The sequence below is a fragment of the Plectropomus leopardus genome, chromosome 24, assembly GCF_008729295.1.
Source record: "Plectropomus leopardus isolate mb chromosome 24, YSFRI_Pleo_2.0, whole genome shotgun sequence".
Taxonomy (NCBI): Eukaryota; Metazoa; Chordata; class Actinopteri; order Perciformes; family Serranidae; genus Plectropomus; species Plectropomus leopardus.
In genome coordinates this window covers 5,681,153-5,694,299 of record NC_056486.1, presented here as the reverse complement: position 1 = coordinate 5,694,299, position 13,147 = coordinate 5,681,153, and the positions used below count along the sequence as shown (strand labels likewise).

At 36.6% G+C, this 13,147-nt stretch overlaps 1 protein-coding gene and 1 non-coding gene across 3 annotated transcripts; one reads left to right on the top strand and one right to left on the bottom strand.

The window, feature by feature from the left end:
* Window positions 1–489: 489 nt before the first annotated feature.
* trnas-cga lies at window positions 490–571 on the top strand. The gene has a single exon. It is a non-coding gene; the product is annotated as a tRNA-Ser (tRNA).
* A 2,795-nt stretch (window positions 572–3,366) lies between these two features.
* On the bottom strand, window positions 3,367–12,333 carry gpr180 (G protein-coupled receptor 180). Of its 2 annotated transcripts, XM_042513321.1 has the most exons (10): window positions 12,122–12,333; window positions 10,667–10,810; window positions 10,466–10,560; window positions 9,058–9,163; window positions 8,575–8,755; window positions 7,597–7,646; window positions 6,645–6,802; window positions 5,731–5,928; window positions 5,557–5,634; window positions 4,393–4,638 (listed from the first exon to the last, which is right to left on the bottom strand). In XM_042513321.1, exons 1-10 carry the CDS (start codon window positions 12,258–12,260, stop codon window positions 4,483–4,485), a joined length of 1,305 nt encoding a protein of 434 aa, XP_042369255.1. In that variant the 5' UTR covers window positions 12,261–12,333; the 3' UTR covers window positions 4,393–4,482. The 2 variants fall into 2 exon arrangements, with proteins under 2 accessions (XP_042369256.1, XP_042369255.1); XM_042513322.1 differs by lacking the exon at window positions 6,645–6,802 and having other exon boundaries at window positions 3,367–4,638.
* Between the last annotated feature and the right edge of the window lie 814 nt (window positions 12,334–13,147).

Here is a 13,147-nt window from a genome sequence, read left to right as displayed (position 1 = left end):
TTATTTTAGCCTTAATATAACTGTTTCTCAATTAATTTTATTTTGTCTTTTTGTTTTGACGTTTCATGTTCTCATTAAACTTGAATGCATCACTTCTGGAAACGGACACCAAAGTGGTCTGCGGTTCGAGACTCAGCTGGAACAAACTTACTTTTATCACAGGGCTTTAAAAACGGTTTGTTTATTTATTTATTTATTTATTTATTTGAGACTCTGGACTTTTTATTCACTTGTCATTTTGGCCATTATTAACCCTCTGAGCACTATCTCTACTTACATACCAGACTTGTTATCGTGTTTATGGCCTTATTGCATTTGCATTGGTAAAAGAAATAACAGAGCGCGTACCTCCCAATATAGCGCCCCCATCTGACATCTCGTGATGTATTTTCAAATTTAAATTTTTTTCTACACAAATGACCATTAATGACATGTCTGGCATCCATATTTGTAGTCAAGTTGGGACTTCATTACCCATAAGCATGCGTAGTCACGGTGGCCGAGAGGTTAAGGCGTTGGACTCGAAATCCAATGGGGTTTCCCCGCACAGGTTCGAATCCTGTTCGTGACGACTTTTCATTTCGTTTTTTGTTGAACATCAATTGTTTCTCATTGTGGATAATCAGACAACGGACCCACGACACACAGACTCAACAGCTGCTTCACCTCCGTCAGTTGTTCTTTTGCATTTTTTTGTAGTCGCTATGCATCTTTCTGTGGTTTTGTGTTTCTTTGTGGTAATTTTAAGTCTCTTTGTTGTAGTTTTATGTCTTCAAGTGGTAATTCTCACCTTTTATTCCTTTTGTGTCACTTTGTGGTGGTTTTAACCATTTTCATGGCCGATGTGATTCTCCTTGTGCGTCTTTGCAGCTTTTTTTTGTCATTGCAGTCGTTTTCTATGTTTTGAGTAATTTCTTCAATAATAATCGGTTAAATTTAAACATCATGTGTCATCTAGCCTACTTAAAAACCTTGAAGCTCTTATTATCAAACTAATTTTACAGCACAGAATAAAAAAATGTGGATCTGTTTAGTAAATAGATGTAAGAACAGAAAGTGAACTCCACAGTAGAATGAAAAAAATAGATAGGACGTATTTCCATTGTTTAGGTTGCTTGTTATATAAATTTATTGAAGGTTTTGGCCTGATCAGAGCCCAAAAAAGCGCTATAAACATACTTGAGTCTGTAACCTGCAGACTACCATAGATGTTGAGTGTGTCTGCTCCACATGTTCTTACCTCTCTAGTAGCAATGAGCAGTTCAGCAAGATATACGTTAATAACAAAAAGTATTTAAAATAAAAATATGTGTTAAAATTATTCCGTTACTTATAATTATTATAAATTATTTTCAGAAAAAACCTTGATTAAAAAACTGTTTTTTATTAACTTTTGTTTTTATCTGAATGTGTGAACACTGGAAAAAAAACAACTTTTGAAATCAAAAATCCAAGAATTTCATATTTTAATAAAATTACTTTCTATGAATCCAGTGTTTAAATTTCTAAATTGAGTATTTAGTGGTCACTGAATTCAAAATTACCATGTCTCTTGTGTACTTCGACAGCCCCATGACTATGGTGTTAACACCATGAAGGACATTAGCTGGAACACAAGCATTAAGGATTATCTTACCTTGAAATGTATTTTATTACAGTTACTTTATTACAGCTGTAATTATCACAGATCTCATATTTCCACAGGTTGGCTTGTATAGAAAATAAAAAACATGTAATACATGAAGTATGAATTCTGCAAAAAAAAATGTAATGACTGGACACTTGATTCTGTTTTTAAATTAAAGTACTTTAACCAATTTAACAATTGAAGGAAATGTTAATATTCTTCATATTTTGTTGCTTTCAAATAAGAATAAGATTGTCGTAATGGACTAAATAAAATAGACAGCAGATGCGTTTTTTTGCATCCACATACCGTGTACAGTACATACCGCCCAGGTAACACAACAATATTCGCTTTCCAAATATTCACTTTAAAAAATAAATACATGATGAAAAATAAATATGTCTTACATGTCAGCTGTCAGTTTGTTTAGTGGAATTTCATTTTCCACCATGTGAAATTTGTTAGAGACCGAGATGAAACTGCAGGCCTTTTCCCACTGAGCTCTCCTGAAAACGTTTGTGGTGATGCACAGCGGGCGCAGAGCTGAATAATCTGAGAAAGTAAGAGTGTACGCATGGAATTGGGAATATCAGTGTGCTCCAGCTCAGGGTGCAAAGAATGAAAAATAAAAGACAATGAAAAGACGTCATGCAATGCGTCTCCAGCTACATAAAGCTTACATGATTTTAAGGTTTCACATGCTGTCAGTTTATAAAGTCGAGAGTGACGAAATAACTTAAAGGGAGCACACACGCACTGTTTGGCTCACGCTGCATGTGCAAAGACAACAATACACTAATCCTCTGTGTCTTTACCTGTCCACATACTGTCACCACCTGTCCATCCCTCAGTAAATCCATCTTTAAGTCCACGTAATTGTCTCTCCGCCTCCATCTGTGTATCCACAGTAACGTATCAGTCTCACCACCTACCGATCCATCCATCCACGCATATTCATCTATTCTCTTATTGTAAATAAATCTGATGAAAAGACCAAAACCTGCAATGTTTAGAGAGGCAGTGGACCACCGTGGGACCGAATTTAGGAAAAAATATTAAAGTCAGATGCAAATAATTTTTTGATGCAGTTTGAAATTGTGCCATGAATTACACATATTATGTTTGTCGATTCAAAAGATAATTTTGCAGGACAGTTGCATATGAAAATACATAATTAGAAAGACAAATCACCTGGTGACATCATAGCTTCTTCTCAATCTCGATCACGATCTCGGTCTTTTATGATTTACTCATGTAAGTAATGTGTCTGGACAAGAAAATGACCTGAAAATTTGTTTTTTAGTTAAGTTAATAATAATAAAAACAGTAAACATTTCCATCAGACTATTTATAATAATAATAACTATTAACTATTTTATCATTATATTTATTGATTTTTTTTTTCTTTTTTTACACCTTTTTTCCCTCTTTTTTTTCTTAATTTCAGGTAATTTTCACTGGATAAAACACATCAGGTAGTATAACATTATGACATTACGTTGCGTGTGGTCACCTTGCTAGCTCGTTGGTGTGTTGATGTATATTGTTCACAACTACAAATGTAGTTCACTGAACGGTTTCATGCAAAACAATACAGCACTGCAACAAACTGCGACTTTCGTGACTCGAAGAATTCTCTTTTAAATTGACAAACATCATATATGTGATTTATGGCACAATTCAAAAGGGATTAAAAAATCTCTCTCAGCACTGACTTCTATTCTAAGTATTTTTTGTAATAATAATAATAATAATAATCTTCATCTGTACAGCACTTTTCAAAATACATTTACAAAGTGCTTTAATGACAACAATAAGGTCTCATGGCAGACTCTATAACCCTGATATATCCTATTCTTCTGAGCTCCATTTTTTGTCAAATATCTATTTAAAAACCCATTGATAAGCCACGCTGCTGCATGGACAACATGCTCCTTCATTACATGAACAAACAGATTGTAGTTTATTCTGACTCAGTCCCACAAACATTGTTCCACTGCTGTAAAGACCCACTTGAGCTCCAAATGTGTAGGAAATTACTGTGCCAATTCTGAAAATGAAAATAAATATTTCGGACGTGTTGGCCCCGGAGCTGAGGGGTCAGACAGTGCAGAGCTGCTGTGAGTTTTACCTCTTCAGGCGAGATAGCGCTGACTGACTGTTGAGTTTGTCTTTTCATTGGATTTGTTCACAATAAGAAAAATATAGAAAAACATTTGCCTCTCTTATATCCAACTGAGAAACTTTTCTTTGGCGATTTGACCCGAGTCTCGGTCCAAGACGAGGATGCTTTCAGTTACACTAAACCCCCTGCATCCTAAACTCTAACAGCCGTATAACGCCTCCCTGTGCTTTTCCTTTAAAGTGATTAAAGCCAACAGCACAAAGACGGCTTTTGCGTCTTTGCCGAGACCTTTCCTTCGGACACAACAAACCTCTCTGATCTGATATCGTGTCCTTGAGGTCCAAACAAGCATCTCTGCCTCCGTATGAAACCTCCCGTCACGAGTCAGTGTTTGCAGTTTTGCAGATTCATCCTAAAATCTTGAATCATCATGCTTGTCTGTTTTGATTTATACTTCGGCTGTCTCTGTCTTTGAGTATCGTCCCTCCTGCTCAGTTATGTCGATTCTAGAGGTAGGGTGTTGCTGTAAATATCTTCCTTTGATCATTTTGCTGTGGTTCTCCGGTTGCTAGCGGCCGTTACTTTTCTCCCAGAAAACAGTAACAGCAAAGGTCCCTGCAGGGTCACAGCACTTCCTGTCTTCATGCTCTCCCTCCTCTCTCACACAGCGGGAGGTTCGGGGAGGTGAAGCCTCGGCGTCGCAGTGTGTTCTCCCTCGCTCGTGACGTGCTCAGTAGCGTCCCCTGTGGTTCGTGCGGGACATGGTGAGCGGCAGAGACACGGAGGAGAGAGAGGAGACCTCCCAGTAGAGAGAGCGAGACAGGAAGAGCTGGTAGAGGATCACCATGGAGATGGACTGGCAGAGGATCACACCGATCGTCACCACCTACAGAGACGGAGGACACGGTCAACAGTTAGAGACTGCATGTGGACTTTTGTCATCACTTAGGGGCGGTGGAGGAAGAAGTCAGATCCTTTACTAGAGTAAAAGTACTAATACTACACTGAAAATACTCTGACACGAGTAAAAGTCCTGCACTGAAAATAGTACTGGAGTAAAAGTAACTAAATATGAGAAGGAAAATGCACTTCAAATATTAAAAGTAAAAGTAGTCAATGCAGAAAAATCTATAAATAAATAAATCATTTTAAAAAAGTTTAAAAAAGAAAAATATACATATACATCACAAAAAGTCAAAATTATTAAAAAAATAAATAAATAAATACATTTAAAAAAGAAAACAGATCCACAATTATTAAAAAGAAGACAAACAAAAACAAACAAAAACCTCAAAATTATATACAAAATTGATAATAATACCCACCCAATTCAAAATAATTTTTAAAAAATAGAAAAAGACTGAAATGTTTATTGAAATAGTATGATTGATTGATCAACTAAAGCTTGCAGCTGTAGAGTAACTAAAGTGTTCAGATAAATGCAGTGAAGGAAAAATTGCAATATTTCCCTTTGAAGTGTAATGGGGTAAAAGTATAACGCAGCATGAAGAGAAAGTACTTGAGTAAAAGTAAGTTTTAGGGTTTTTTTTCCAACTCGTGCAACAATGCCTGAATTCTTTAGTTAAAGTCAGACAATTGGACCAAAACTGCTGTCATTTAACTGCAAAAGCTGTTGGAGAAATTCGCTGGATGTTAACGTTTGAGGTGATGTCAGCTGTACTCACCAAAAGACGCAGACCTGCTGCCAAAATCTCACATTCTCCTACCTGAAAACTGGGCTCAGACTAACTGATCAGTCACACACACACGTCACTTCTAATGTGGTTTGCCTGCGTGTTCAAACCTTCTCTCTCTGGTGCTCGTTGAAGATGACCGACATGAGGAAGAGGACGGGGTGACAGAGGAACCACAGGAAGCATCCCTGCAGAGGACACAAGGAAGACCACCTGAAGAGCTGTAGGTGAATATCTGTGTGTCTGGAGGGTGTGTTAGCGTACTGTGTGTGTGTGTGTGTTACCTTGGCGAAGCAGAGGTAGAAGTCTCTCTTCAGGGTGCTCCTCTCGGTGGAGATGATCTGGTAGAGGACAGACGCCAGCAGCAGGGCGAGGCCGACTCTCAGAGCCATGAGGAGGAAACCGGCCAGACTCTGCTGAGCGTGGTAGCTGTGATGTTGACTTTCTGTCTCTGAGTACTGCTCCCACAGCAGCAACACGCCCTGAAAATGACAATTTCACTCTCAGAGGCTCTGCTTTTATGACAGGAAACCACATTCATAACAAATACCCCAGATCGAACTTACCTTTACCTAAATTATGACTTTCTTCTAAAGAATGTTTTTTTTTTTTTTTTTTTACTTCAACAAGCAAGCGAAAAAAAAAATTATACCGTACATTTAAGTTCAAGCACAATGTGCTGCACAAAGTGTGACGTACAAGTTGCAGGCACAAAACAAAGCCATCAACTGACCATAAAAGCAAATAAAATCCATTGAAAATAAAAATAAGAACTCCTATAGTAATAATAACTAAGATGAAGAATAAACCAATAAAACATGTAAAGACATGTGAGCCACAAATGATAAGAAAATGTTAAAATCAAATAAAATAAGAAAGCTTAAAATACACCATTAAAAGAGGATAATATGTATGAATTAAAATTATTTTTAAAAAAAGTTAAAATGAATAAAATAAGATAAGTAGATCAATAAAAGATGATAACATATAAGTAAAACCAAAAAAATAGACCAAATAAAACAAAAAAATAGACCAAATAATAGATAAACCTATGAACCAGTAGAGGTAAAAACACACCTAAGTTAAAATCAGTGAAATAAAACAATATAAAATGGTCATACCACACTACTGTAAAACCTGAAGAATATCTTACCATTATCATGAAATATAATTTTAAAAACAGTGCAATCCTTCATACCTGTATAACTACACCACCAACAGCGACAGCCGTGGACGCCGGAGACTGTTCCCACTGCAGAGGTCTGGACTGCGGCTTCCTGCCGCGGCTCAGAGTCCAGCCCATACACAGACTCAGTAACATGTACAGCATGGACACCTGGGACACCATGTCCCAGACTGCACAGGGAACAGTAATCATTACTTAGTTAAATAACTAATTAATTGCAGAAATAATCAAAAAGTATTATCTTAATAAACTGTGTGTTATTTATGAGAGGGAGGGGTGCTGCATAACAGGGCAGGCACAGCAAAAATACATTTCAAGCTCTGCAGAGTGACTTTCTTAATGTTTGGCTTTGCTGAGGGACACACAACTTCAAATGGTTGCATTTTGTATTTTAAATACCATCTGAAACCAAAATAAAACCATTTATCAAAGCCAGCAACAAATACAACAATTATTGTCAGATTTTCACATTTCTGACAGTCCTCGAATACATCATGTGCAAAGATCGCCTCTCTCAAGAAACATGACCAAATCTAAGCTTTGTTATATATCATCCAAATCACTTTATTCTACATATTTCATTTAACATTTCGCCAAAAAATACCATAATCTGTCCTGTGCTAATCAGATCTAGTGAAAAACATTAAATTCTGCTCTTATGCTCCAAATCTGGGATTTCATTTCAACTTTTATCTTTCCATCATCAAAACTTTTAAATCCTATAACGGCCGCCTCGTCGAGTTGCCGACAGTACTCTGGCCGCTGCTGCCGATAAGTTTATTGTGAAGGTGATGCATTTTTCCCCAGTCCCCCAGATTTAAGATTTAAAAAAACAAAAATGAAATCAAACCCCAGTGAACCCCCCATCCTCTGATAAATTACAAACAGCCCCTCACTAAATCAAGCTTCAGAAACAGATAAACATACAGATGTTAAAATGCGACAGTAAAAAAGCGGAACATACACTCTGCCAGGCTGCCCATCAGAGGAAAACCAGTACCATCTCTGGAATACCTGCAGAAACAAGAGACAGCATGAGTGAGTTATATATATAACAAAAAAAAACACTGTAAATCAAAAAGCTCAAAGGCTACTTGCTTAAAAACTATAACTGGAACTTACAATAATTATATTTAAAATATATAATAAGAAAAGGAAGAAAAAAGACGCTCTCCCTCCACCTAAATCCTGTTAACTATTACAACCAAAAACCCATTATGGCATCATTGCAGACTCAAAAAAAGCCGCCTTGAGTGCTGGGAATCTTTGAATCATGTGCAAAATTACTAACAAGAAACAAAAAACATATTTTTGCTCCACAAACGTTGGTTTATTTTGTCAGACTATCTCAATTGACTGTTTTCTTCTTGTGAAATGTTGGAGAGTTTTACCTTTTTGAGACTCTGAAAACTGTTAAATTAAAAACAATCTAAGAAGGAAATATTACTCTTGGGTCAAACTGCACACAGTCAAAAGGGCCGGAAACTTTTGAAAGAAATGAGGAAAAATCTAAAAGAAAATTGACTGAAATTAGCAGAAAAAAGAAAATAAAAGTAAAAGAACAAAAACAGAAAATGACTTGGAAAAATATAAATTAATAAATAATATAATAATATAATAATTACAAATATAGTTTTCTTGTTTTTTTAATCCTAGTTATTTGATCATTTTCCAATGATTCTCTCTCTCTTCTAATGCTAATTTTCAGGTCATTTTCTTGTCTTATGGTTGCTTTTTGTCTCTTTGTCATCATTTTGTGTCTCAAGTTGCTCATTGCTTTTCCACCTTATATTTTTGACAGAAAGCAAACCAATTTGCTCAGGGTCCACAGGTTTACATGTTTGTAAAAGGCACCTAAACGCAGCATTTGGATTAAGGTTTCAAGGGGTTAAACTGCATGTCACTGTGGTTCACACTTCCCAGCAGGTCGGTCAGACTCTACCTGGCTAGGTGGATGTAGTTGCAGAGAGCGGAGCAGCCCTGTAGCGCCAGCGCCGTGGTCAGCACTTTGAGGACGGTGTGCATGGGCCCTCCTTTCTTCAGAGCCTGGTACAGCGGCTGGACGTAGATACAGCAGGCGATGAAGTACGCCAGCAGCAGCAGGAAGTAGAAACTGTGGAGACCTGAGAGAGAGAGAGTGAATAAAACGAGTCAAGGGAAAACATTTTGTCCCACATAAATGATGCAGGAACAATCCCGCATTTTCTACAGACTCTGAGTATCAAAGATCTGACAGCATGTAGCATAACGCACTTTATATCCCTGAAATATTCAACACAAACATCCTTTTTTAAAAGCATCACACAAGCATAAAGCAGCGGATAAAAGCATTTAGACAGAAAACAGATTTACAGAACGCCTAATTCAAGTTTGTCAAACAAAAGTCATCTATAAATAGGTAAATAAAAAAGTCCTTATATCTCACCTGCCTCCTCTGCGCTGAAGTGCTCCAGAGGGTTTCCAGCTGAGTCGGCGTTAAACAGCAAAACAGTGAAACTGAGATCAGGGTGAGAAGGAATCACTGCGTTTTCCTGGAGAGACAAAGAGAGAAAAAGAAAACACTTAATGACAAATTAAAGCTCTTAGTGCCAATATAACTACTGAAACTTAATTATTTTAATTCTAATTTTGTTTGCCTTTTAATTTATCTTTTACTGTATTCTTTTATTCTGTCTTGATCTTGTTTAATTCTAATAGTAGTAATATTATTTCCATTTTCAACACTTTTTTCTTTTTCTTTTTTTTTCTACAAAGAGACACAAAATCACGCAAAAAAAAACAAAGCGCTTACAGTGACCAAGCATCAGAGGGACAAAAATATTGAATTTGAAACAAAAAAAAGATGCCTACTGAGTAGAAACCACTGAAAAGCTCTCAATGAGGAGCAAAAATACACCTCACTTTATACAGCCACATCATAAAATACGTCGAACCTTTGACGTGTTTGTAATTAGAAGTTGTTTGTTCATAAAATGCACTGATATTTGAATAATTCAATGGCTCTGTTAAACTCTGAGTCTATTTTTTGAGTCTATTTCAGTCTCTACTGCAGAGGAGGCTCATCAGGCAGTCTCTGTCTCCATCTAGTGGCTGAATTGTGGTACTACATTGCCTCTTTATTTGTTTTTATTTTTTAATTCAATTGAATTAAAGAGTTTTTCTGTCCATTGATTATGGTTTGTTGAATTAACATATCTAGAGGTCTGATGAATTGATTTTTCAAAATAACGCCTAAATAAAATCATTCAGATATAATTAATAACCTCTAGTGACATTAAATGAGTTATCACGGAACATTTTAAACCATTCAAACCTGAGAAAATTGGCTCTATTTTTCAAATCATGGTAAGCAGGCAATGAGAAACAAAAATGTCCCAAAAATTAATTTTATATTTCCAAATATTTATACATTTTTTAAAAAGTTAAAGAAATTAACTGAAAGAGAGAGAGAGAAATTACTAGTAGTTAACAAAACTTAAAAAGAGAAGATATATTATCATTATTGTTTTTTTTTATTTTTTTATTTTATCAAATATTGTTTTATTGGTATTTTTTTCTTATTCATTTGAACATTTTCTAATGATTCTCTCTCTCTCTGTTTTTGTTTTTCTTGTCAGTTTTTCCTATTTTTTTGCAAAATTATTTAAAGGTTTAAATGCTTATAAAAGTAACGGGCAGAAAAATCAATAACATCCCGATCTAATCACATACCGGTGTAAACAGCGGCCACTATCACCTGAGACACCGCCTCCCTTTGAGCTTCAGTATTGTTGATTCAACTCAGATTTAACGTCTGTGTTTGTTAGAATGGGATTAATAATCTCTGATGTTACCTGACATGTGTATCTGTCGGCGTACAGCACCTGCCAGGCTGTGGGAAAAGACTGATGAGGCATTGTCTGGTTGTGTTCGTCATGACTGAGAGAAACTGAAGCAGGAGGACAAAGAGGACAGTGTGGACGGATCAGAAGAATAAAATCAATTCAGCTGCATCACATCCATCATATCAGAAATGAGTCAACGCTGGTTCTTACTGGTGAGGTGAGCTTTAGCGAGCCTCTCGGAGCAGCTGAGGTTGTCCAGCTCCGAGTCCATGTCCTGATACAGCAGCAGTCTGGACTCCTTCTCTGCAGCCAGAGCAGAGTTGTCCAACCTGCACACCAACAGCCCATTTTCACCTGCAGAGAGACAGAGACAGGACAACGGTTTATTAGATTTCATTCTATTATTTACTACAGATAACATAAGGCAGCACTTCATGACTCCCTCTGGCCATTATCCAAACCAGGCCAAAGTGTTTTATATCGCTGCAAAGGGAATTGGACTTCCTTTGCAAAATGTCACAGAGGAGACACCAGGAAGACACTTAAAATGACCACAAAGAGACACAAGATGACCACAAAAAGGTGCCAAACAACTACAAAGAGACACAAAATCACGCAAAGCAGCTACAAAGAAAGTCAAATTAACTACAAAGATGCAAAGCATTGACTAAATGACCAGAAAGGGACACAAAACGACTACAAAGAGATGCAAAACAGCTGCAAGTGGACACAATATGAAGACAGATAGACACAAAAAACAACAAAGAGAAGCAAAATTAATACAGAGATTCAAAACAGCTGCAAAGAGACACAACAAGACTCACAAAGACCATAAAGTGACTGAAATTGCACACAGAGATGCAAAGCAACAAATACGACGAGACTCAAAATGACTACAATACTCAAAGTGACCACTAAGAGACTCAAAACAACTGCAAAGAGATGCAAAATGACTAAAAACGACTAGAAAAATTCCTACAAAGAGATGCAAAGCAACTACAAAGAGACTCAAAATGACTATAGGCAGATGCAACATAACTGCAGCCAGACAGAGAGAGACTCACAATGATCATAAACATGACTACAAAGATGCAAAACAGCAACTACAAAGAGACACAAAAACCTACAAAGAGACATAAAATGAAGACACAGAGATGCAAAGCAACTACAAAGAAACTGACTAAAAGTCATCAAAAAGAGGCTAAACAGCTGTAAACATCTGTATGTCTTGCTCTCTTGTAAAAAAAGTGGGGCCCTCTGGGCTCAGGCCCAGGGGCCCATTATTTCACAATACGCCCATGACCCCACCAGCTCAGTGAGGTCTGCAGCTGACCTCTGACCTCTCTCCTGGTGGGTGATGATGCAGGAGAAAGTCCAGATTCTTGGATCAAGTAAATAAACACATTTAGGACATTTGAAGCTGTTAAACAGGCTGGTTTGTAACCTGGAACAGGAGCTAGACACTGAAGCAATGCTTAAAATAACAGCAATAACTCTGATGATGCTAATTAAAAAGAAGGCTCTGATATAAACTGGCACAAAAATAGAAACAGAGGATAAATAAATTGTGTTTTTTATCACGCCATGCTAAAATGAATCCTGAATTGTCGCTGGCCCTGTCAGGGGCTGAATGACACGTTAGCATCATGACATCAGTATCGTTACCTTGGTACATGAATTTAGAGATGAACTGGCCGCTTTGCTGTCTCGCCGCTTCGCTCTTAAAAAGTCCCGTTACAGTTTTCCCCAAAACCTCCGGACTGAGCAGCGCTGCAGCTACAAGTGCAGCTAACAAATACGACATTTTTATCAAGCTGCAGATTAATGTTATCGACAAATAAACGTTAGCTGCTGGATTCAATGAGCCACGAAGCCAGAAGTAAACCAGCTGCGTCAAGTTTAACAAAATGACCCAACGCAACACCGGAAGTTAGGCGTTTCTGCACGCAAACAAAAGCTTTGAATGTATCATTTTAGGGAACAAGGGACTGTTCGTTATTTATGTGCGGAGGGGGTGGTGCAACAATGTGAAGGCATGTCTTATTATTTTTTTATGTACTGGGGAGGGACTTACTACTATTTATTTTTTAATTTACGCCAGTTTAGGGGAGGGTTGCATATCAATAAATGGTTGTATTTGCATTTAATATGCTGCATTTATTTAACTTATTTCAAATTAGCCAGGAATCATAAAAACAGTAAAGTTTTTATTATATTAAAAGTAAAGATATTATTATTATTATTTTTAAAGGTTTTATAATTTTTTTCTTTTATATAGGGTTTAATCGATAAATCGATCAGTTTTAACCAATGCTCAATTACGGAAAGTACTGACGATTAGCAACCCTAGATACAGATTACTCATTTCACCATTAAAAGTGTAATAAGTAATGTAACTATTTTAATTACCACCAATGTACCCAGAAGACAACATTCCTACACAGTGAAAATATGCGGAAACAACAGGATTTATAAAAAAAATAAGACATTTAGAGATAAACCCTTTGAAATCATCAATATTTTGATTATATCTGTGATTTAATTACATGAACTATACCTACTTACAATTACCTTTATTTTGTATTTTAATCACTGTAATTGCTCCATGTAACTAGTTAATCTCCAGCACTATTAATAATTGCGAAAAATTTTGAAAAACACCTGTTATTTAAGATGTTAAATACGTTTCTA